Source organism: Pseudonaja textilis, chromosome 3, assembly GCF_049901715.1.
Source record: "Pseudonaja textilis isolate UNSWEBS1 chromosome 3, rPseTex1.2, whole genome shotgun sequence".
Classification (NCBI taxonomy): domain Eukaryota; kingdom Metazoa; phylum Chordata; class Lepidosauria; order Squamata; family Elapidae; genus Pseudonaja; species Pseudonaja textilis.
This window is the reverse complement of record NC_141992.1, coordinates 6,327,609-6,353,058: the sequence shown is the minus strand read 5'-3', so window position 1 is coordinate 6,353,058 and position 25,450 is coordinate 6,327,609. Positions and strand designations below refer to the sequence as shown.

The window sequence follows — 25,450 nt, the reverse complement described above, 5'->3', positions numbered from 1 at the left end:
CTGAGGAATTCTGGGAGCTGAAGTTCACAAGCATGGCTGCCTGAGGAATTCTGGGAGCTGAAGTTCACAAGCATGGCTGCCTGAGGAATTCTGGGAGCTGAAGTTCACAAGCATGGCTGCCTGAGGAATTCTGGGAGCTGAAGTTCACAAGCATGGCTGCCTGAGGAATTCTGGGAGCTGAAGTTCACAAGCATGGCTGCCTGAGGAATTCTGGGAGCTGAAGTTCACAAGCATGGCTGCCTGAGGAATTCTGGGAGCTGAAGTTCACAAGCATGGCTGCCTGAGGAATTCTGGGAGCTGAAGTTCACAAGCATGGCTGCCTGAGGAATTCTGGGAGCTGAAGTTCACAAGCATGGCTGCCTGAGGAATTCTGGGAGTGAAGTTCACAAGCATGGCTGCCTGGGAATTCTGGGAGCTGAAGTTCACAAGCATGGCTGCCTGAGGAATTCTGGGAGCTGAAGTTCACAAGCATGGCTGCCTGAGGAATTCTGGGAGCTGAAGTTCACAAGCATGGCTGCCTGAGGAATTCTGGGAGCTGAAGTTCACAAGCATGGCTGCCTGAGGAATTCTGGGAGCTGAAGTTCACAAGCATGGCTGCCTGAGGAATTCTGGGAGCTGAAGTTCACAAGCATGGCTGCCTGAGGAATTCTGGGAGCTGAAGTTCACAAGCATGGCTGCCTGAGAATTCTGGGAGCTGAAGTTCACAAGCATGGCTGCCTAAGGAATTCTGGGAGCTGAAGTTCACAGGCATGGCTGCCTGAGGAATTCTGGGAGCTGAAGTTCACAAGCATGGCTGCCTGAGGAATTCTGGGAGCTGAAGTTCACAAGCATGGCTGCCTGAGGAATTCTGGGAGCTGAAGTTCACAAGCATGGCTGCCTGAGGAATTCTGGGAGTTGAAGTTCACAAGCATGGCTGCCTGAGGAATTCTGGGAGCTGAAGTTCACAAGCATGGCTGCCTGAGGAATTCTGGGAGCTGAAGTTCACAAGCATGGTTCACAAGCATGGCTGCCTGAGGAATTCTGGGAGCTGAAGTTCACAAACATGGCTGCCTGAGGAATTCTGGGAGTTGAAGTCCATAAATCTTAAAGTCTCCAAGGTTGGAGACCCCGTCTTAGAAGACTACATGCTTGGCTAAGTACCTAAAAAGGTTAAATTATGACAACTGGACCAAAGTTTATTAAACTGACACATTTCACTGCTCATCCAAGTAACTTATTCAGTCAAAATGAAAATTTTGCTTTGGCTTTGATTCAGAGAGTCGTTGGAATGTAATAATTCTTGCTAAGCATCTTTCATTTCCAATTGAGGGAAAAACCAATAGTAATAATTCTTTCCTCTCTAAAAATTCACATTAGAGTAATGATTAAGACTGACAGATACATGAGCTTCATTAGTTCACGGGGTAGCAGTGATTAAATATTTAACTATAACTGAAAGAAACAGAGGGGGGGAAATTCTCTACTGCGTGTTTTTCATCCACCCTTCTTGAACATCCAAAGCATCTCTTCTCATCTATTTCTCGTAGATTCCAGAGCACCAGTTGTTTCAATCCGTAACATTTAAAATATTCATCTATTTGAAGAGTCCTTCAAATAATATCTCACTTTAGGCATGAAAATCGGCTGAGTGACTTTGGGCCAATCACCAGGAGATGGTGACTTCTAGTGCCACCTTAGGCATGAAAGCTGGTTGGGTGATTTTGGGGCAGTCACCAGGAGACGGTGAGTTCTAGTCCTGCCTTAGGCATGAAATCAGCCGAGTGACTTTGAGCCAATCACCAGGAGATGGTGAGTTCTAGTCCTGCCTTAAGCATGAAAGCTGACTGAGTGACTTTGGGCCAATCACCAGGAGATGGTGAGTTCTAGTCCCGCCTTAGCCATGAAATCAGCTGAGTGACTTTGAGCCAATCACCAGGAGATGGTGAGTTCTAGTCCTGCCTTAAGCATGAAAGCTGACTGAGTGACTTTGGGCCAATCACCAGGAGACGGTGAGTTCTAGTCCCGCCTTAAGCATGAAATCAGCTGAGTGACTTTGAGCCAATCACCAGGAGACGGTGAGTTCTAGTCCTGCCTTAAGCATGAAAGCCGACTGAGTGACTTTGGGCCAATCACTAGGAGATAGTGAGTTATAGTCCCCGCTGAAGCATGAAAGCCGGCTAGGTGACTTTGAACCAGTCACTCTCTCTCTCTCAGCCCAACCCACCTGACAGGGTTGTTGGAAGGGGGGAGAGGGGGAGGGGGCCAGAGGCGGAAGGACTATTAGGCATATTCACTACCTTGAATTATGTGCAACAATAATGAAAGTGAGGTAAAAAGAAAACAATAATTAAAAATAACGATCTAAAACAGCTTTTCCTGAGTAATTTCCAAGCCCACATTTCAAAAGGCCCGGAAGACACCAGGTTAGAAAAGTCAGGCTTTGGAAGAGAGGGATCCCTCCAAGGCAGCTACCTGAATCCACTGTTCCCGGTTGATTTCCACCCCGTTCGCCCTCAAGGAGGTGATGGCTCGGTCAATGATCTTCTCCACCATCTGAGTGTTCCCGTTGGCCTCCTCAAGCTTGGCAGCCGTAATCCAGATGTGCCGGTCGGTTGGGATGTTTTCACGGGCTTTGTTTAAGACTTTGCGAGCATTTTCGTAGGTTTCGAGCCTAGCCAAAGCGAGCCACAGCTGGAACAAAGGAAACAAGAAGAGTTGACCAGAAAGGCTACCCAGCTGCCTCTCAATATGACTTTTGCCAATTGATCGAGACTTACAACCGTTCACTGAGTGGCCTTTCCAAGTTACAAGGACAGAGGAATAAAAAAAATATGACTTAGGACCGTTTCTCACACTTACATGACTGTTTCAACAAACTTGCATCAAGACTCTTTGTGTCTTGAAGACCTCACAGCAGCATGACAGAAGGCAATTCGTGCTGCTAGTTTCTGGACACAATTTCTTTCACTTGTACGCATTTTAATCTTGTATTTTAAAGTGTATGTTGTATAGTATATCTTACTGTAATTGTGATGCATCTGTGCCAAACAAATTGGGATCAAACTTTGGATGCTTGGCAACTGTCTTGTATTTATGACGGTTGCAGTGTCCCAGGTTTATGGGATCATGATTTGTAACCTTCATATTCCCATATGAAGAGCCTCGGTGGTGCAGTGGTTAGAGTGCAGTACTGCAAACTACTTCTGCTGAAAGCCAGCTACCTGCAATTTGGCAGATCGAATCCCACCAGGCTCAAGGTTGACTCAGCCTTCCTTCCGAGGTGGGTAAAATGAGGAGCCAGATTGTTGGGGGCAAGAGGCTGACTCTGTCAACCGCTTAGAGAGGGCCGTAAAGCACTATAAAGTGGTCTATAAGACTAAGTGCTATTGCTATAGGATGTGGGAGTTATTTTATCAACAACTGGAGAATAAATTTGAAAGTCAGAAATAAAAGACGATTAGCGAAAAATAGTAAACATGTGAAAAGAATTAAAAATATTAAGATGGGGACTGTTAATAAGAATTCGATATACAGTATTATGTATATCAGTATCAATATAATGAATATGTATAAACTGTCATTGCTATTGCATAAGACATTTGTATCCGGACAACACACTGTTTAAATGGAAGATGAATTGTTTGTATAAAATAAAATAAAACAATTCCCACCCACCCACCCCCCAAAAAATTATTTGTAACCTTCTGACAAGCGAAGTTAATGGGGGAAGTTGCTTGCCAAGCATCCTGAGTTTGATCAAGTGACTATGGGGGGATGCTACACTGTTTGTAAGTGTGAAATAGCAATAGCCCTTACATGCCACTTCACAGTGCTTTTACAGCCCTCTCTAAGCGCTTTACAGAGTCAGCTTCTTGCCCCCAGTGATTTGGGGTCCTCCTTTTACCCACCTCGGAAGGACGGGAGGCTGAGTCAACCTTGAGCCAGGTAAGACTCAAACTGCCAAACTGCAGGCAGCCAGCAGTCAGAGGTATAGCCTGCAGCACTGCACTCTCACCACCGTGCCACCACGGCTCGTAAGTCATCTTTTTGCAGTGCCACTGTAACTTTTAAGTCATTAAACAGGACAACAGATTAACAGAATTGGCAGGGACCGTGGAGGTTTTCTAATCCAAACCCCTATACCAACCCAGACAAATGGATGTCCTGTCTCTTCTTGAAAACCTCCAGTGAAACCTCCACCCACAACTTCTAGAGGCAAGCAGTTCCACTGGTTAATCGTCCTCACTATTATGAAGTTTCTCCTGAATTCCAGGTTGCTTCTCTCCTTGATTAATTTCCCACCATTGTTTCTTGTTCTGCCTTCGGGTGCTTTGAAAAATAGGTTGTCCCCCTCTGTGTACAAAACCAATCTGCCCACTTACTTCCACACTGGTGGGGCAGCATTCCACGGCCCGGCTCAGCATTATCCTGGCATCCTCGGGTTCTTCTAATTCAACAGCTGCTTTCCATAAGCGGACTGAATTTGGCACGTGCTCCAGTGCTAAGAAAAAGAAATGGGGAGAGAGGGGGGAAAGAGAATAGAAATCCTTTCTTTATCCGGGACCAAACAATATCCAAAGCCACCGAGTGTAACGCAATTTGCAAATTTAACACAAAGAGAAACCTCGGAAGCCTGCATGTAAGGGACTCGCTGTAGAAAGAGGAGTGGCAGAACCTGGGAGGTGGAAGGGGTGGAGTCAAGAGAGGAACCAGCCTAGAATCCCTACGTAGCCACAAGGGAACTGTGCGATTCACTTAACGAATGCAAATCCTTTGCTTATCCAAAAAAAAGGTCATTAAAAACAGGCATTTCCCAATTGCTCGGACTAGCAAGCCGGTTTTAGTCAGAAGCTCTGACAGAAATATACCAAAATGTCAAGATTTAAGAATAGCTGCAGGCTCCAACCGCTGCTCCTAGTGGACTACACATCCCGGGTTTAATTGACAGGCAGGCTGTCAAGAAGCAGCTCGAGGGAAACCCAGCACGAAGCTGGAACGAATTCCAGAACGAAGCCTGCAAACTCATTTCGGCGAGCCTGCAGCGTCACCTCAGAATCCCCCAAGTTCCCACTGCTGCCATTATCCTGAGCTGCCCAGCAGACTTGAAAAGGCATTCACGCTTGCCCTCTTTCAGCGACCATCCCCAATTTTCTGCTCTGATAGCTCAAAATGGAAATGGATGGGCAAACAAAGAGCGGGTCTAAGTTACCTGAGAAACCGCCTTGCCCCAAATGGGACCAGCCGGCCCCACATGGCACCAGGGATAGAAGCCTGTTGCCGAGCCTGTGGGCCAAGGAAATTCGGTTGGCAGGACCTTTTCTGGGGTGGTTCCCACCCTTTGAAACATCGGACCACTTGAGGGGAAGTCTGCTCCCCCCCCCACCATCTTGGCCCTTAAAATCCTTTACAGCAGGGGTGTCAACCTTGGCAACTTTAAGACTTGTGGACTTCAACTCCCAGAATTCCTCAGCCAGCTTTGCTGGCTGAGGAATTCTGGGAGTTGAAGTCCACAAGTCTTAAAGTTGCCACGGTTGGACACCCCTGCTTTACAGCAATAGCACTTAAGGCTTATATATCGCTTCACAATGCTTTACAGCTCTCTCTTAAGCCAGGCCTGCAAAAACCAGATAAGTCCCGTGCTGTCACGTGATGATGCGAGTTTGACACACCTGATCTAAGTGGTTTACAGTGTCAGCATGGGGCCCCCCAACAATCTGGCTCCTCATTTTACCGACCTCAGAAGGAAGGAAGGCTGAGTCAATCTTGAGCCGGTCAGGATCGAACTACAACGGGCAGAGTTATATACGCCTCCTATATCGGAGGTGGTGAACGGATTAAATAGAAGATCTCCATTTGAATGCAGACTCCCCGCTATCTTAGTTACAGGGTAGTCCTTGACTTACCATGACAATTGAGCCCAAATTTTCCATTGCTAAGTGAGTCGTTTGTTAAGTGAGTTTTGCCCCATTTTACGACCTTCCTTGCCACAGTTGTTAAGTGAATCATTGCAGTTGTTAAGTTAGTAACCCAGTTATGAGGTGAATTTGGCTTCCCCATTGACTTTGCCTGTCAGAAGGTCACCCAAAAGTGATCATATGACCTCTGGGACACTGCGACCGTCATAAATATGAGCCAGTTGTTTGAATTTTGATCACATACAAACACAGGACACTGCAATCATCATGAATATGAATCCGTTGCCAAGCGTCCGGATTTCGATCACGTGACCGTGAGGATGCCACAATGACCGTTAAGTGTAAAACATGGTCATAAGTCACTGTTTCTCTGTTTCTTTGTAACTTTGAATGGTCATTAAACGAATGGTTGTTAAGTCGAGGATTACCTGTATTTCTTTTTAATGTTCATGTATTTATTATACTACTGTTTGACAGCAAGTGTCATACCCCTATTGGAGGAGGAACAGCTGACAGGGAGTGGAAGTGTGGCTCCGGAGGTTGGGGAGGAGGCTGGGCAGTCAGAGGAAGACCCAGGCCCATCCCCTCCCCATCCTAGGGCACGCAGGGAGCAGAGGATAAGGGAGAGACATGAATGGCATGGTCTATGGGGGAGGAAAGGGCCTTGATCCCCTTCATGGGCTGCAGCTGTGAGAACTGGTTAAAAGGACGGGCATGCATATGGGCCAGTGCTGGAAACAAAGCGTGGAAATATCTCTAGTCTGTCATTCCTCTCTGAGTTTGGCGTCCTTCCCAGTGTGTGTTCCGATATCTGTGGAGATCTTCCAGCCCTTATCTTGCCTGGTTCCCTTAATTGCTTCAGTGTGGTTTGTGTTGTTTTACTCTTATAATTTATAGGCATTTTCAGTTTAAACAGCATTTCCCCTTTTTCGTAACTGCTTGTGGGGGAGTTTTTTTGTCTCCAGTCAAGGATATTTGGAGCTTTGAAGCAAAGTGAAGGAATAAAAGAGGCTTCACCCGTTTTCATGACTGTGTTTATTTCTGTATCCCACCCTGGGTCATCACAGCAAGATAGATGGCAAATAATTTTAATAAGTAAGCAAAGGGCAACGCTAAGAGTCACAACGTGGAACCAAGTCACAGTTGCTAACTCTGAAAAATATACCTATCCTCTCTTTTTAATTTATTTAATTGATTGTTGGAAACTGGAAATTAAAACCCCGGAGAAGATGCTAAGGCATTGACCTCTTAATGCAAAACTGTAATAGCTTTCCACTTCGCTCTTAAAATACCAAGCTGGTGCGGTGACTTCAATTATGCCCCTAATGGCCAACAAACAATGATGACTGTGTTATCCATGGAAAATTTATTGTGATAATGTTCTGATTAGTTGGAGGAGGGAAACCACTTTCCATCACGTTTATAGCTTCAGTAGGAGGCCGTTCAAGAGCCTATAAAATGCGGAACAACAGTCTGGGACAGGGTGTTCTGGCAAGCAGAGTGCTCTGTTTTCACACATTTAAGAATCAGGCTGATAGGCCGGGCGTTTTGTTTTTCCCTTCCCTTCTCGGTCTTCCTCCCCAACCAATAAGCAGGCAAAGGAAATGCCAGCTCGATGCATTGTTCAATCTATTCATGTTCTTGTCTGGCCAGCAATTATGGCTCTGTGCCTATGATTGGGTTGGATTTTAAGAGAGAGACCGTAACTCATAAGGTGGAGATTATGGGCCACGGGCAGTCCGTCAGCCTGCAGAGCTACTCAAGAGTAAGTGGGAATGTAAGGGGGAACTTTGGTCTCTCCTTTTTGCGTCTGGGGGGCTGGTAGTTCTTATTGTTTTATAATCTGTATCCCATCTTTTATAATGTTTACAAATAACTCAAGGCAGGGGAGATATGCAACATCCCTCCTCACACCTATTTCTCTGACAACGAGACTATGAGGTGGTTTGGATTGAAAGTCATCCAGCCAGCTTTCATGCCTAAGGCAGGACTAGAACTCGTTCTCTCCTGGTGATTGGCCCAAAGTCACCCATCCAGTTTTCACGTCTAAGGCAGGACTAGAATTCACAGTATACCGGGGATTGGGCCAAAGTCACCCACCTGGGTGCCTCAGACAGGAATTCACCCGGGTGCCTCAGACAGGAATTCATGCCTCAGACAGGAATTCACTCTCTCCGGCACCCCCACCCCCCCCAAACCAGCATTCACACCTAAGGTGGGACTAGAACTCACAGTCTTTTGGCCATTGGCCCACAGTAACCTAGCCAACTTCCTTGCCTAAGGAGGGACGAGAACTCACAGACTCCTGGTAACTGTCCCAAGGTCACCTAGCCAACTTCCCCCAGTTAGCAAAGTCTTAGCCATGGTTCTGTGAATCCTGGTAACTGTCCCAAGGTCACCTAGCCAACTTCCCCCAGTTAGCAAAGTCTTAGCCATGGTTCTGTGAATCCTGGTAACTGTCCCAAGGTCACCTAGCCAACTTCCCCCAGTTAGCAGTCTTAGCCATGGTTCTGTGAATCCTGGTAACTGTCCCAAGGTCACCTAGCCAACTTCCCCAGTTAGCAAAGTCTTAGCCATGGTTCTGTGAATCCTGGTAACTGTCCCAAGGTCACCTAGCCAACTTCCCCAGTTAGCAAAGTCTTAGCCATGGTTCTATGAATCCTGGTAACTGTCCCAAGCTCACCTAGCCAACTTCCCCCAGTTAGCAAAGTCTTAGCCATGGTTCTGTGAATCCTGGTAACTGTCCCAAGGTCACCTAGCCAACTTCCCCAGTTAGCAAAGTCTTAGCCATGGTTCTGTGAATCCTGGTAACTGTCCCAAGCTCACCTAGCCAACTTCCCCAGTTAGCAAAGTCTTAGCCATGGTTCTGTGAATCCTGGTAACTGTCCCAAGGTCACCTAGCCAACTTCCCCAGTTAGCAAAGTCTTAGCCATGGTTCTATGAATCCTGGTAACTGTCCCAAGCTCACCTAGCCAACTTCCCCAGTTAGCAAAGTCTTAGCCATGGTTCTGTGAATCCTGGTAACTGTCCCAAGGTCACCTAGCCAACTTCCCCCAGTAAGCAAAGTCTTAGCCATGGTTCTGTGAATCCTGGTAACTGTCCCAAGGTCACCTAGCCAGCTTCCCCCAGTTAGCAAAGTCTTAGCCATGGTTCTGTGAATCCTGGTAACTGTCCCAAGGTCACCTAGCCAGCTTCCCCCAGTTAGCAAAGTCTTAGCCATGGTTCTGTGAATCCTGGTAACTGTCCCAAGGTCACCTAGCCAGCTTCCCCAGTTAGCAAAGTCTTAGCCATGGTTCTGTGAATCCTGGTAACTGTCCCAAGGTCACCTAGCCAACTTCCCCAGTTAGCAAAGTCTTAGCCATGGTTCTATGAATCCTGGTAACTGTCCCAAGGTCACCTAGCCAACTTCCCCCAGTTAGCAAAGTCTTAGCCATGGTTCTGTGAATCCTGGTAACTGTCCCAAGGTCACCTAGCCAACTTCCCCAGTTAGCAAAGTCTTAGCCATGGTTCTGTGAATCCTGGTAACTGTCCCAAGGTCACCTAGCCAACTTCCCCGTTAGCAAAGTCTTAGCCATGGTTCTGTGAATCCTGGTAACTGTCCCAAGGTCACCTAGCCAGCTTCCCCCAGTTAGCAAAGTCTTAGCCATGGTTCTGTGAATCCTGGTAACTGTCCCAAGCTCACCTAGCCAACTTCCCCCAGTTAGCAAAGTCTTAGCCATGGTTCTGTGAATCCTAGGTAAGAAATTGCAAACAGATAGGCTTGTATTCTTTTCTTCTTTTTCTTTTTATTGTTCCTAGTACAGTAACCGGCAAGCACGGTTAAACTGAACAAGGTTAGCACTGAAATCAGTCATCTTTCAGTGTAATTTATCCCTTCACTCCACCCACTGTCTATCTCCGCCCTGCACTCGTGTCCCAATTACCCTATTAACGCTATAATGTTACGGTCTACATCGCGTACTAACTAAGCCACGATTCCCAACTACCCCTTACTCCTGCCGTTCCTGCAGTTGCTCTCTCTTGACGTATTTACCCGCCCTGCCAAAAGCTGTCTTTATGAATTTATTTGTATGAGGTTCCTCTTGGTTAAGGCTGCATTGCTGGTTGTGGGTATGTCATGAAGGGATTTTATTGCCCCGTCATCAATCTAAACGAGTCAGCGTGCAGACGTCGCCTGGTAGGAATGTTTGTTTTTTTTGTCTCAACTCCTTCAAGGCCTTAATCTTCCAATGCTGTCGAGCGACTTGTTTCACGAAGCCCGACGCAAAGTCTCTGCGTAAAGCCTGGCGCCTGAATTACTAGGTCTACAAAAACTGGGTCTATAGGAGCACCACTGATCTCCGACGCCTCGCAGGAACTCATGGCATCTTGTGTCACCCCTTAAGACTGCGACTCCTTTCACTTAAAATCTGGACTCAAAACAATTGGAAGGGAGGCCCGCAGAAGCCCCACCCCAGGAGCTGGAAGCCAAAAACTATTAAACAACACCAAGAGAGGTCTATGGAGAGTCTCGGTCATCCAAGTCTACCTGTACACACCTGGTCGTCTAGGTCAGTGGCTCCCAACCTTTTTTGTGCCACGGCCCGGTACCGGCATCACAAAATGATCCGCGGCCCGGTACCGGCATCAGCACGCATGGCAAGGCGATCCGAGTGACCAGCCAGCCATCCCCCGCTTCTCCCCGCCACCTTTGTACCTTTGTCGATGGGCTTCGGGACAGCCGCTCGGCTCGCCTTGCCTTGGGTGCTGAAAGAATCCTCGCGCCTTAGTTTCGTTCCAAGCCCTCCCCCTTTCGATGAAACGAAGGCGCGAGGATTCCTTCAGGACCCAAACGCCGCTTTCCAACCGGAAAAGCTCACCCGGAAGAACTTTCTCATCAAAACAAGATGGCGGCGCCCAGCAAACCGGCAGCCTGGTAGAAAATGTTCCACGGACCGGGACCGGTCCGGGGCCCGCTGGTTGGGGACTCCTGCTCTAGGTGGTTACTTGTTGTGGTTCGCTGGCAGCCTGTGCGGCCGGCAGTGGAATTGGACAGTGGGGAAGAATGGGGACCAGTCCGGGAGTTTGAAGAGGACTCGGACGAAGGTCCTGCATCCGATGCAGAGATGGGGCCAGGACCATCTAGGAGTTGTGTGCTGACTCCGGAGCCTCCAGAGTCTGGCAGCAGCGAGGCAGAGGAGCAAGGGGAGCCTGTTCCCAGTGCGCGTATGCACAGAGCTGCCAAAAGGCAAGAGCAGCTAAGACAAAAGGGGCGACTCAGGAGTAAGGCTGGGAGGTGACTGCCCCTCCCCGAAGGTATAAAGGACAGGCAAAGGTAGAGAAGCCTTTGCAGGAAGCAAAGTCATTTGCTCTGTCCAGATTAAACCTTGAAGTCTATATGGACTTTGTACTTCGTTTGGTTTTTTTATAGTTCATTCGGCACTTCTGTTATTGGCAGCACTTCACAGGAAAGAAAGACGGGTGCTTATCTTGAGGGACTGTTTGAAACTCATTACCGGCTGGGAATGAACTTAATTCCCAGCATTGAAATAAAACAGGAATTGCTTAAACTGAGTGTTAAATTGTGCTTAATTACAGTCTCGGAAGCCTTGGTCAGAACACTGCTGAACTACATCTCCCATCATCCCTTCCTACCAGCTGTGCTCATCAGAGCTTCCTTGGAACTGGATTTTCAACTTCCCCTGGCTTTAAAGATCTCAAAATCCGTAAAGCAGTGTTTCTCAACCTATGCCACTTGAAGATCAGCAGACTTCAACTCCCAGAATTCCCCCAATCCCTCCCCCAGGTAGCAACCACCTTCCAAACCTTCTGAGGTCTTCCTCTATGGGCTCCATCTCACCTTTCCGGAGGACTCTCTTCTTGGCTCGAACGTCAGTCTCCAACTCGGCGGCTCTGATGTAAATCCGGACTGACTGGGGGAGGTGACGGACGGCCTGAGCCACCACAGCCTTGGCGGTATCGCCGGGCTGCAAACGCGCAGCCTCCAGCCATACGTCTTCGCTCTGGAGAAAGGCAGCCGATAAAAAGACAATGGCTTATTGGTTAAGGGATCCAAGCCAGCAGTGGAGCTGCAACCAGTTTAGCAACCGGCTCGTTGAGCACGCAGGCGCACCGCGTTCAAAAACCACCTATTTTAAGCTTAAAAACTTAACCTTCGATGTCAGCGCTGGTGAGTGAAACAGCTGAGGCATGAACTAGCCACGCGAATCAGCTGAGTGAAAAAAAAAACCAGGGAAATATAGGACAGGAACTACCAGTTCCAGCCCACCACTGATCCAAGTCCTTTAAAACAATGGTCGCCAACCGGTGGGCTGGGGACCGCTGGTGGTCCACAAGAAAATGTTGGTGGTCCACGGAGAAATGTCCTCCCTCAAAGCACTCCTCCTAAAGCAATTAATCCAGGCTGCGCGGGAACACAAGGCTTGCGCTGCTTGCATTGAGAACAACACGAGGTAGTGAGGGGAGGGGGGAAAGGGTGGAGGGGGGCGGGAACTAGCCTCACTCGCTCCCATGCGCCTCGCGCGGCCACCGGGCTGCTTCTTTCTACCTCTGTCTTCTACTGATTTTGGCTGCACGCAAGGAAAGCAGAAGTAGTCTTTCTTTCTCTCTCCCCAAACTCTGCCCGAAATGAGACTTTGGGACCCCGCAAGGCCTCCTGTTCCAAGAGGCTTCGCCGGCGCGACAAGTCTCACAAAGACTCGTTTCTGGCGGAGTTTGGGGGAGAGAAAGAAAGACTTCTGCTGCTTCTGCTGCTTTCCTTGCATAAAGCCAAAAGTCTCTCTCTCTCTCCCTGAGAACGGAGCTGGAGACGGTATCCTGCGATCCCAAATACAGAATGATCGATCGGTAGGAAAACGGGGTGGGGAATTTTCCTGCAGACTTTTTGGGGGATTTTCCCAGGGTCTCTGGTCCGCGGGATTTAAAATGATGGGTTTGGTGGTCCCAGACGTCCAAAAGGGTTGGCGACCCCTGTTTTAAAGGGAGGGCATGGGAGGAACATGAGAAATGCCAATTATCAGGGAGTCCTCGACTTACGACCACAATTAAACCCAAAGTGTCCATTCTTAAAGCAAGGGAGTTAAGCGAGTCCTGGCCCATTTTACGACCTTTCTTGCCACAGTTCTGAACTGAATCGCTGCAGAGCAGGGGGTTGGACTGGAAGACCTCCAAGGTCCCTTCCAACTCTCTTATTCTATTATTTCAGTTATTCAGTTGTTAAAGTTTGTAACCGGGTTGTTAAGTGAATCTGGCTTCCCCGTGGACTTAGCTTGCCAGGTCGCAGGAGGGGATCACGTCACACACACCCTCTCAGGGACACTGCAACCGTCATAAATATGAGCCGGTTGCCAAGCACCTGAATTTTGATCACGTGACTATGGGGACACCGCAATGTTCGAAAAACGGTCACTAAACGAATGGTCCTTCAGTGGGGAGCTATCTGTGTCTTAAGGATCCAGAAAAAATTAGAACTTCTGCAAAGCAGCTCTGACCTTAGGACACATTTCTGTTCCTTTCATGATGAGGTTTCGAGCGACCTGCAGCTTCCCGGTCACCTCTTCCAAGCGGGCCGAAGCGATCCAGGCCGGTGGGTGGTGAGGGTTCGTCTCTCGCACGGACTTCAGAAGTAAGCGCGCTTTCTTGATGTCGCTGGGGAGAGAGGAACGGTAAGAGGCACAAGCTTCCTTCCCTGCAGGGCCAACCCTGCTTGTAATCCAAACGGGTTGCAGGAACGCAGAGAAGGAGACTTCCCAGAGAACTTATTTTCACACACAAGGTCGAAAGGAGACGGGTCAGGTTGGAAATGTGAGGTGCTCCCTGGTGCTCTCTGAGCTTGGTCGTTTTCTTGTAGACGTTTCACTGCCCAACTAGGTAACAACATCAGTGCTAGAAGGGAGTGGGGTTTACAGAATGAAGGGGAGAAGGGGAGGAGGAGGAAGAGGAGGGGAGGAGGAAAACTGTGGGTTCCCTGGTACTCTCTGAGCTTGGTCGTTTTCTTATAGACCTTTCACTGCCCAACTAGGTAACATCAGTGCTAGAAGGGAATGGGGTTTACAGAATGAAGGGGAGAAGGGGGAGGAGGAGGGGAGGGGAGGAGGGGAGGAGGAGGAGGAGGAGGAGGAGGAGGAGGAGGAGGAGGAGGAGGAGGAGGAGGAGGAGGAGGAGGAGGAGAACTGTGGGGTCCTTGGTGCCCTCTGGGCTTGGTTGTTTTCTTGTAGACATTTCACTGCCCAACTAGGTAACAACATCAGTGCTAGAAGGGAGTGGGGTTTACAGAATGAAGAGGAGGAGGGGGGAGGAGGAGGAGGAGGAGGAGGAGGAGGAGGAGGAGGAGGAGGAGGAGGAGGAGGAGGAGGAGGAGGAGGAGGAGGTGGAGGAGGAGCTTGTGTTTGAATGTGCAACAGTCCTAGAAGAGTGATGCTCTCTGAGCTTGGTCGTTTTCTTGTAGACATTTCACTGCCCAACTAGGTAACAACATCAGTGCTAGAAGGGAGTGGGGTTTGTGGAGTGGAATGGAGTGGAGTGGGGTCCTTGGTGCTCTTTGAGCTTTTCCTGCGGAGCTTTCATTACCCAACTAGGTAACATCATCAATGCTAACGATATTACCTAGTTGGGTAATAAAACACCGGCAAGAAAACAACCCAGCTCGGACACTTTCACAGACTCCACTTTCACTCCAAGTCACCTCTCTGACTTCAGACCCAAAGTGTTGTACAACCTCACTCCACCCCCATTTTGGACAATCTTATCACACCGAACTTCCACTACAATCAGACCCACTACGTGCAGGGACAGAGAAACACTGGCAAAGGTAGCCTTAGGATAGGTTGCAGCTTCTCTGGAAGGAGGGAGGAGACTTCTACACATTCATGCAGCCGTTTTCAACCCAGAAGTTTTCTTTCCTTTCCACAATTATTATACAAGTACAACACCCATGGTCTCACTTGATGTCTCCCCCGTGTGTTGGAATCATGGAGTTTAAATCCGTGAGGTATCCTTTGGGATCCACCACTGTCTGGCCGCTCACCGAGTCGGATACCTGAGGATTAAGCAAAGCCTTGTTAAAACGAGCAAACGAGCAAAGCAACGTAAAAGGCTAATGTTCTGACCCGCACACGTTTCCTACAAATCAAACACAATCCAAAGGGAACAGAAACTTTGTAATGCTTCGGCAAAATAATGAGCTGCGATAAGCACACGCCTTGCCAAACTTGTGCGAGACTTGCCAAAAGATAACAGACAAGAAATAATTTGCAATACAGGAATCTTTCAAATACAAACTCAGCATCATACTGGAATGTCCACGAGGAGTCAGATTCTGACAGGGGCATGACAGGGAGACTCACAAGCACTCATATAAAGCAGGCGTGTCCAACTTGGGCAACTTTAAGGCTTGTGGACTTCAACCCCCGGAATTCCTTTCTGAGAGTTGAAGTCCACAAGTCTTATACAGAATAGAATAGAATTGGGCAATGTGACTGACTGTATTGGCCAATGTGGTGGACACACAAGGAATTTGTCTTTGGCGCGTATGCTCTCAGTGTACATAAAGAAAAAAAATGAAACATATCCTTCAAGAATTGTAAGATACAACACTTAGTGATAGTCACAGAATACTAATAAGCAATCAAATCATACTAGGAGACAATGAAAACAATATAAGTTGTAAAGATATAAGCAAAATGGATATATCCATAAGTGGGAAGAGATAGGTACTAGTTAAGGATGAGAAGAAGAACAGTAATATAGTCTTAATAGTTAATTTGACAGTGTTGTGGGAATTAGTTGTTTGGCAGAGCGATGGCATTTGGGGAAAAACTTGCTTCATTGAAACTCCTGATATAAGGAAAACAGAAGACCCTTAAAATTAGGGAAATTTATCCCAAATACCCCAGTAGAAAAAAAAATAATTTTTGGCTACTGCCACATTTAGAAGCTATAATGTAGCATCCTGATGGTCTATTCCAGGGGTGTCAAACTCAAGGCCTGTGGGCCAAATCCGGCCTGCAGGGTGCTTAGATCTGGCTCGAGAGGCTGCCCTGGAAACAGACTGGCCTGTGGAGTCTCTGCCAGTGGAAACGGGATCACAATCTCCGTCTTCAGCCCTCCCTGGCTCCATTTTCACTGGCAGAGGGCTGCAGAAGGCCATCCCAGCCGAAAACAGAGGTTGGGAGACCGTTTTCTCTGGCAGAGTACTCAGGCCAGCACAGGCGCCCTGACATGAGTGATGTCAAGTTGGCCATGCCCCCCCCACAACTCCCAACCCGAGGCCAAACACAACCTTGATGCGGCCCTCAATGAAATTGAGTTTGGCACCTCTGGTGAACTCGGTCTGATAAGTCTGACATTGCTCCAGAAAGTCCTTCACTTACGACTGTAACTGAGCTCTCAAATAATGGCTGTCAGTCCTGACAGTCATTGAGGTGATGATTACTGGGAACACACCTGGTTTTCACGCTGGTCATAAAGTAAACAGGTTGGTCGTAAAAAAGGACCCAGTTTTCTACGGACACTTTTTTGTAAAAAAACAAAGCGTAAAAATCATGTTTCTGAAGAAAATGCTGGTTATAGTTATGTGCCCATAGGACGTCGCGAACGTCAAGACAGACAGACTCCAGAGAGGAATTAGGACTGCAGAAAAAAAAATTGCTACCATCCTGCCTTCCATCAAAGACCTGTATGAGTCAAAAAGAGGGTTGTAAAAATATCTCCAGACCCCTCACATCCCAGACCTAAACTGTTTCAGCTCCTTCCCTCAAAAACGACACTATAGAGCACTGCACAGAACAACTAGACACAAGGACAGTTTTTTTCCCAAACGCCATCACTCTGCTAAACAAATAATTCCCTCAACACTGTCCAACTATTTACAAAGTCTGCACTACTATTACTATTAACCTTCTCATCACTCCTTCTTACCCATCCCCTCCCACTTGTGACTGTATGGCTGTAACTTTGTCTCTTGCATCCTTACAGTTTATATGGACTGTTTCCTAGTATGATTTGATTCCTTACTGTACCCTATGACTATCATTTAAGTGTTGTACCTGATGATTCTTGACTCTTCACGAATGTACCTTTACTTTTAGAATAGAATACAACAGAATAGAATAGAATAGAATAGAATAGAATAGAATAGAATAGAACAGAATAGAATACCTTTATTGTCATTGCATTCCACAAATACAATGAAATTTGAAAGCTACTCCAGCACAGTGCCCCAAACACCATACAACACACTACGGAGTATTTAAAAATTAAAATAATTATAATAATAGGACTAAATCACAAATGCACTGTTTGATTCAAGGCAATTACTGCCTTGGAAAAGAAACTGTTTCTCAATCTATTAGTCTGCATTTTAAGACACCTATAACGCCTCCCTGATGGTAACAGTTCGAAATATGAATGTCCAGGATGAGAACGGTCTGTGGAGATTTTTAGTTATTCAGCCAAGATGGTGGTGCACTTAGTTGCTGCGGCTCTCTGGTATCTTTTCTTTTATGCACACTGGGAGCATTTGTACTAAGACAAATTCCTTGTGTGTCCAGTCACACTTGGCCAATAAAGAATTCTATTCCTATTCCTATTCTATTCTATTCTATTTCTATTTCTATTCTATTCTTATTGTACCCTATGGCTATTATTGTTATACCTGATGATTCTTGAAAAATGTATCTTTTCTTTTTATGTACATTGAGAGCATTTGCACCAAGACAAATTCCTTGTGTGTCCAATCACACTTGGCTAATGAAGAATTCTATTCTATTCTATTCTATTCTATTCTATTCTATTCTATTCTATTCTATTCTATTCCATTCCATTCCATTCCATTCCACCCCATTCCTATTCCTATACCTCTATTCTATTCTATGCTATTCTATGCTATTCTATTCTATTCTATTCTATCCTATCCTATCCTATCCTATCCTATTCTAATCCTATCCTATCCTATCTTATCCTATCCTAAATGTGGGCTGGTTGACAAGCGCCCCAAATCATGTCACGTGACCTTGGGGAGAAGCGGGGTGGCGGCTGAGGGAATTTCAAATTCAGGTTGCAAGCAACCCTTTTGAGGGCTCATCCCAACTCTGAAAGATCACTTAGCGAATGGTCGTACGTCAAGGACTACTCGTACTTCTCACACCATCCCCCTCCCCCAGGTGTCAGCGCTTACCTGGCTGAGACGCATATCCATCAAGGTGTTTCTAGCTTGTCCGATCTTCCTCATGTCCAGCTCCCCTGTGCCAGGGGTCATCAGTCCCGGGGTCATTCCCCCTGGATAAGGCGTGTTTAAGCCCCCTGGGTAAGGGGTGTTCAGACCCCCGAATTGCTGCAAGAGGAAGAGGCGGGCGTGGGAGAGAGGAAGAGAGAGTGTTGCGGAACGTCAAATTCTTATCAATAAAAAGAAGGCGGTTGCTGCGTGGAATCAATCCATCAATCAGCACAGAGCTGGAAGGGACCTTAGAGGTCTTCTAGACCAACCCACTACCAAAGCAGAAGAACCTATACATCTCAGACAAGCGACTGTCCAGACTCATCTTAAATATCTCCACTGATGGGAGCACCCACAACCCCTGAAGTCAAGTCATTGCCACCGGTTAATTGTCCTCGCTGTTTGCAAGTTTCTCCTTAATCCCAGGTGGCTTCTCTCCTTGATTAGTTTCCATCCATTGTTTCTTGTCCCGCCTTCAGGTGCTTTCGAGAATAGCTTGACCCCCTCTCCTCTCTATAGCAGCCCCTTCAATACTGGAATATGGCTATCGTGCCCCACCAGTCCTTTTCATTAAACTAGACATACTCAATTCCTGCCCAATACCCAATTCCAAAAACTGTTATTCATGTGTTTTAGCCTCCAGGCCCTTAATCATTTTAATTGCTCTTCTCTGCACTTTCGCCAGAGTCTTTTCTTGTATTGCGGTGACCAGAACTGGATGCAGGATTCCCAGCGTGGTCTGCCTAAGGCTTTATAAAGCGGTATTAATACTTCACACGGTTTTGATTCTTTTGACTCTGTTTATGCAACCAAGAAAAAGGTTTAAATATGGCAAAGATCCCCGTGCAGGAGCGCAGGGAGGTTACAAACAGTTATTTATTTGTGTCAGAGGAAAAGTATAACCGAAGCGGCCCCAGTTTTTCTCGCTGCAGTGAAGATCTGCAGGAATGGGGTTGACCTCTCTTAACCCTGTGTTGAAAATTCAGCCAATCTCTCTATTATTTTTGGTTCCCTCCAGGTCTAGAGATTCAATGTAGGAGTGGACCGTTTGGAGATGTTTAAATGGTCTGGCTAGAATTAAAGGCCGCATGTTAAAATGGGAATCTCTCCCCACAAGAATATTTACTGCAAATGTAGCACTATTTAAACAACTATCCATCCTACAATGCCCCCCTGGGACCGACATGCAGACATAATGACTTGCTGGTCAGAATTATCCCTGCCATCGATGTGGGCCCCGCATTGGGCTAGAACTACACTGCTCAAAAAAATAAAGGGAACACTTAAACAACACAATGTTAACTCCAAGTCAATCACACTTGCGTGAAATCAAACTGTCCACTTAGGTAGCAACACTGATTGACAATCCATTTCACATGCTGTTGTGCAAGTGGAATAGACAACAGGTGGAAAGCAGAGGCAGTTAGCAAGCCATCCCCAATAAAGGAATGGTTCTGCAGGTGGTGACCACAGACCACTTCTCAGTTCCTATGCTTTCTGGCTGATGGTTTGGTCACTTTTGAATGCTGGTGGTGCTTTCACTCTAGTGGTAGCATGAGACGGAGTCTACAACCCACACAAGTGGCTCAGGTAGTGCAGCTCATCCAGGATGGCACATCAATGTGAGCTGTGGCAAGGTTTGCTGTGTCTGTCTGTGTAGTGTCCAGAGCATGGAGGCGCTACCAGGAGACAGGCCAGTACATCAGGAGACGTGGAGGAGGCTGTAGGAGGGCAACAACCCAGCATCAGGACCGCTACCTCCGCCTTTGTGCAAGGAGGGACAGGAGGAGCACTGCCAGAGCCCTGCAAAATGACCTCTAGTGGGCCACAAATGTGCATGTGGCTTCTCAAACGGTCAGAAACAGACTCCATGAGGGTGGTATGAGGGCCCGACGTCCCACAGGTGGGGGTTGTGCTTACAGCCCAACACCGTGCAGGACGTTTGGCATTTGCCAGAGAACACCAAGATTTGCAAATTCGCCTCTGGCGCCCTGTGCTCTTCACAGATGAAAGCAGGTTCACACTGAGCACATGTGACAGACATGACAGGGTCTGGAGACGCCGTGGAGAACGTTCTGCTGCCTGCAACATCCTCCAGGATGACCAGTTTGGCAGTGGGTCAGTAATGGTGTGGGGTAGCATTTCTTTAGGGGGCCGCACAGCCCTCCATGTGCTCACCAGAGGTAGCCTGACTGCCATTAGGTACCGAGATGAGATCCTCAGCCCCCTTGTGAGACCATATGCTGGTGCAGTTGGCCCTGGGTTCCTCCTAATGCACGACAATGCTAGACCTCATGTGGCTGGAGTGTGTCAGCAGTTCCTGCAAGACGAAGGCATGGATGCTATGGACTGGCCCGCCTGTTCCCCAGACCTGAATCCAATTGAGCACATCTGGGACATCATGTCTCGCTCCATCCACCAATGCCACATTGCACCACAGACTGTCCAGGAGTTGGGGGATGCTTTAGTCCAGGTTTGGGAGGAGATCCCTCAGGAGACCATCCACCACCTCATCAGGAGCATGCCCAGGTGTTGTAGGGAGGTCATACAGGCACGTGGAGGCCACACACACTACTGAGCCTCATTTTGACTTGTTTTAAGGACATTACATCAAAGTTGGATCAGCCTGTAGTGGTTTTTTCCACTTTAATTTTGAGTGTAACTCCAAATCCAGACCTCCATGGGTTGCTAAATTTGATTTCCATTGATAATTTTTGTGTGAGCTTGTTGTCAGCACATTCAACTATGTATTGAACCATGTAAAGTATTTAATAAGAATATTTCATTCATTCAGATCTAGGATGTCTTATTTTTGTGTTTCCTTTATTTTTTTTTTGAGCAGTGTATATAAATCTACGTTTTGATTAAAGTTTTAATCTTTTTAAAATTACAGGGGCACAGTGGCCTAGAGGTGAAGATGCTCGCCTCACACTCGGGAGGCTGAGAGTTCAATCCCAGGCAGCGACAGACGTTTCTCCATCAGGGGTGCAAAGAGAAAATATCTGCTGCGAACCCCGCATAGGCATCAGGAAAGGAAGCCGGCCAGTAAATGCTCAGCTCCATTCAGTCGCCCCGACTCTACAATGATAAAGGGGATTACAGGGTCTTAACATTTTAACAAATCTTTTAAAATTTAAATGAATAATTTTCTGCCTGAAAATTTCCTGAACTTCTGACCCAAGACCAGCTTCCCTCTTGTTTTGTCCACAGAACAGGTACTGATTGGAAATCCCTTCCCAAGCCATTCTGTTGTGGCCCAACAAAGGCCGAAGGAGCTGGCAGCAGATTCGGACAGTGAGGAGTTTGGCGGGGGGGAACATGGGCCAGTCCTGGAGTCAAGGAAAGGCTCTGACAAGGGCTCTGCGTTGGAGGCAGAGATGGGGCCAAGGGCTGTCTGGCATGTATCAGCTGCCTTTGGAGTCGGAGATCAGTGAGGCAGAAGAACAGCTGGAGCCTGTTCCCAGCGAGCGCATGTGCAGAGTTGACCGATGAAGGGAACAGCTGAGGAACAAGGGCCGATTTGGGATTAAAGTCACAGGTGAGTGGTATACGGCCCCTCCCCTAGAGTATAAAAGAGGAGTGAAAAGGCAGTGCGGCTTTGTAGGAGACAATTAGTTCACTCTGGCGTGTTTGCCAAGTATTGCGACGTCTGAAAGGTATTGGTCTGGCAACTCTCCAAGCCTGATAAAGGTCTCTAATTGGGAACTATCATGAAAGGCTGTTAGCCGGGACTTGGTTGGAGAGGAAATTCATTGTAAATCAAAGGTTTTATCGGGATGAGGACTCCGCTTCGTGCTGTTGGGGGAAGCCTAGGTCAGAACAGCATTCTTTCAGAAAACCCACTGAAACTGGGAAATCTCAGCGGAGATTCTCACCGTCTGCCGAGGATCCACCGATGTGTGATTCTCTCCCGATTGCAAGTGCTTCGCAAAGAAACTGTCCGGAACAGGCGTCAGTTTTTCGTAACGTGGATTCCTCTGGCGCTTGTTCCTGGCATCGCCAACTTCAGGGATACTTAGCCATTCTTCTTCGGTAACTTCAGCCAGTTTTCTCTATCCAAACAACAATCACAATCTGTAAATGAAATCGCTACGTGGCATTTGAACTGTCCCCTTCTTCCTTTTCCCCATCTTTACTTTTAGCTTGCAAATTCTGGCCTCTCCCCCCCTTCCCCCGACAAACAAATTTGGACTCTCTGGATCTTTATACAGGTATTTCTTGACTGGCAGCCATTTGTTCTCTCTCTTTTTTTTTTAATATAAAAAAACCTTTATTAAACAAATTCTACAATTGAAAAACATATTTCCATTCACTGCAGCATATTTGTAGTAGTGTTCACTCATTTTGACATATTCTTAAGTATATAGAATATTACTAAATATTACAATTATTTTACATTTATGTTATTTTTATGTATTTATGTAGCTATTTATTTATAGACAGATGTCTATTCATACCAAATTATTTCATCACACCATAACCTTACATTTCATCTTTCTATTTTGTGTCTACCTTACAGCCAATTATACCACAAATTCCAATTTTCATAGAACTCTTATCTCTTCTCTCTCTTTCATTTCCATTGAAAGCCTATCCATTTCTGCACACTCTAAAACCTTTTTTATTATCATAATATCGAAGGGAATGATGTCACTTTTCCAATTCTGGGCAAAGGCTATTCTTGCTGCAGTTATACGTAATATAATATATTGGAGTTTCTTACTTATTTTACCTCTTAATATACCCAATAGGAATGTCTCTGGTCTCAATTCAATTTTCTGTTTTGTAATTTCCTCCAGCCATTTCCCAATTTTAAACCAATACTTTTTAGCTTGAGGGCATGTCCACCATTTATAGAAATAGGTTCCCTGTTTATAATTACATATCCAACAATTTGTTGATCTATTAGGGAACATCTTAGCCAATCTTGCTGGGGGTAAATGGCAACTGTAAAACATTTTGTATAAATTTTCTTTGTATGCTGCTGATAGAGTTAGTTTATACGTAGTTTATTTCCCATAATTTTTCCCAATCTTCCAAATGACCAGCAAACAATTGTTTAGTGACCGTTCAAAGTTACAATGGCACTGAAAATGCGGCTTATGACCGTTTTTCACACGACCGTTGCAGCATTCTCATGCAGTCCAATTCCAGATGCTTGGAAGCTGACTCACATTTATGACGGTTGCAGTGTCATGGGGGTCACCTTTTCCAGCCTTCTGACAAGCAAAGTCCATGGGGAAGCCAGATCCACTTAACGCCTATGTTTCTAACTTAACTGCAGTGATTCACTTAACGACAGTGGCAAGGAAAATCATAAAATAGGGCAAAGCTCACCTAACTGTCTGACTTAGCACTCAGAAATTTCGGGCTGAATCATGATTGTAAGTCCAAGACTATCTGCATAGACGTGGTTTTAGTTTTACTTTAACCCAACAGCTTATTTATTTATTTAACACATTTCTATATTCACCCATCTTTTAATCAATCCTGTGGGACTTCAGCTCTCAGAATCACCTCACTGATTCAGTTGTACATACCATAGATAGATAGATAGATAGATAGATAGATAGATAGATAGATAGATAGATAGATAGATAGATAGATAGAATTTATAGTAAATTATCTAGAAATGATAAATAGATGAAAAGATAGATAGATGAGAGAGAGAAGTATGAGAGATGATTAAATAAATGAGATTGTGTGTGTGTGTGTGTGTGTGTGTATACAGAGAGAGAAAGATAAGATAGATAGGATATAGAGATATAAGGTAAAATATAGATATTATAGATGACAACTGAATCCGTGAGGACGAGTATTAATTATGTCCCTCTAAGCAGATTTTATGAGCTTAAGAACACATTGAGAAGAGATAGTAATATCGTAACATATTTTCTGCATTAACATTGCCATTTTTATATATGTATATGTATAATTTTTTTCTCAAATCAAATGCATATTGCTGTCTCCTTACTTTCAGATCCGAGAACTGCTGCTGAATTTTTGGTCGTTCCATTCGGTACTTTTCAATCTCCTCTTTCTCACGCTGTTCTCTAGAAAATAAAAGGTACAGCCAATACGTTATCTTTTATTTTATCTTTAGGCTATATTTTAAGTATTTAAGTATTTGAGACACCCAAAACTAAATCGTGCACCAAAAGTTAAAAATTCGCAGCTGACGTTTGAACATGCAGGTTTCAAATCAAAGCACAACGGCAGGGTTTCTCATGCTTAAAAAAAAAACCCGCCTACCTTCTCTCTTTTCTTCTTTCATCCATCCTTTTATCCAAAGCAGCATAAATTGCATCTGCTTCTTCATCATCTTTTTCATAAGGTCCACTGGAGAACAAGCTTCCAGCGTATCCATTGAACTGCACAGGACAAGAAGGTCATGTCAGTTCATGTTATCCTCTTAATATAACCCTCCAAAATCAAAACGCCAAAATCAATCCAGTTTTATAACCTGTTTAGTCTTAAGATGATTGATAGATAGAAGTAGAGATAGATATAAAAGAGATAGATAGATAGATAGATAGATAGATAGATAGATAGATAGATAGATAGATAGAGGCACATGAGATAGATAGATAGATAGATAGATAGATAGATAGATAGATAGATAGGCAGACAGACAGACAGACAGACAGAGGCACATGATAAGACAGACAGACAGACAGACAGATAGACAGACAGACAGACAGACAGACAGAGGCACATGATAAGATAGAGAGAGAGAGAGAGAGAGTTGATAGATAGAAATAGGTAGGATAGGATAGGATAGGATAGGATAGGATAGGATAGGATAGGATAGATAAACCTTAAGAACAAGCTTCGAGCATACCCTTAAACTGCACAGGACAAAAAGGTTGTGTCGACTAATTTTATCCCGTTATTGTAACCCACCAAAATCAAAATGTCCAATTAAATCCAGTTTTATAGCCTGTTTAGCCATAAGATATATAAGTAGGTAGGTAGGTAGATGATAGATGGATAGACAGACTAGAGAGATATAAACAGACACAAACAGATGATAGGCAGACAGACTGACTTAAGGAAGAGGGGCAAGGAAAGTCACGTAAGCAGTCGTACAGGGAGGAAAAAGAACAGGTTCAAATCCATAGCACTCCACCTAAAAGGAATGTTACAATCTTGAAGAAGAAGGAAAAAAAAAAACACCTATCAATCCTGAAGCGAATTGTAGAAGCTGAATAAAACACGACGATATTGCAAATATAAACCGGTCAATCCTAAAGGAAAGGAAGCCTGATTGTTCTCTGGACGGGCAGCCACCGAGGCTGAAGCCCATCACTCCTTGGAGAAGATCCTGACTGGGGATGATGGA

At 45.9% G+C, this 25,450-nt stretch overlaps 1 protein-coding gene across 1 annotated transcript in view; it reads right to left on the bottom strand.

Annotated features, from left to right (window-relative positions):
• PRPF6 (pre-mRNA processing factor 6) overlaps positions 1-25,450 on the bottom strand; it is a 55,421-nt gene that overhangs the window by 26,538 nt on the left and 3,433 nt on the right. Inside the window, exons 3-11 of the mRNA XM_026697352.2 lie at positions 24,361-24,479; positions 24,083-24,161; positions 21,984-22,160; positions 18,070-18,225; positions 14,837-14,931; positions 13,385-13,541; positions 11,734-11,896; positions 4,362-4,480; positions 2,452-2,670 (exon numbers count right to left, since the gene is read on the bottom strand). Of these exons, the coding sequence (XP_026553137.1) occupies positions 2,452-2,670; positions 4,362-4,480; positions 11,734-11,896; positions 13,385-13,541; positions 14,837-14,931; positions 18,070-18,225; positions 21,984-22,160; positions 24,083-24,161; positions 24,361-24,479 (1,284 nt within the window). The remainder of the gene's footprint in view (positions 1-2,451; positions 2,671-4,361; positions 4,481-11,733; positions 11,897-13,384; positions 13,542-14,836; positions 14,932-18,069; positions 18,226-21,983; positions 22,161-24,082; positions 24,162-24,360; positions 24,480-25,450) is intronic.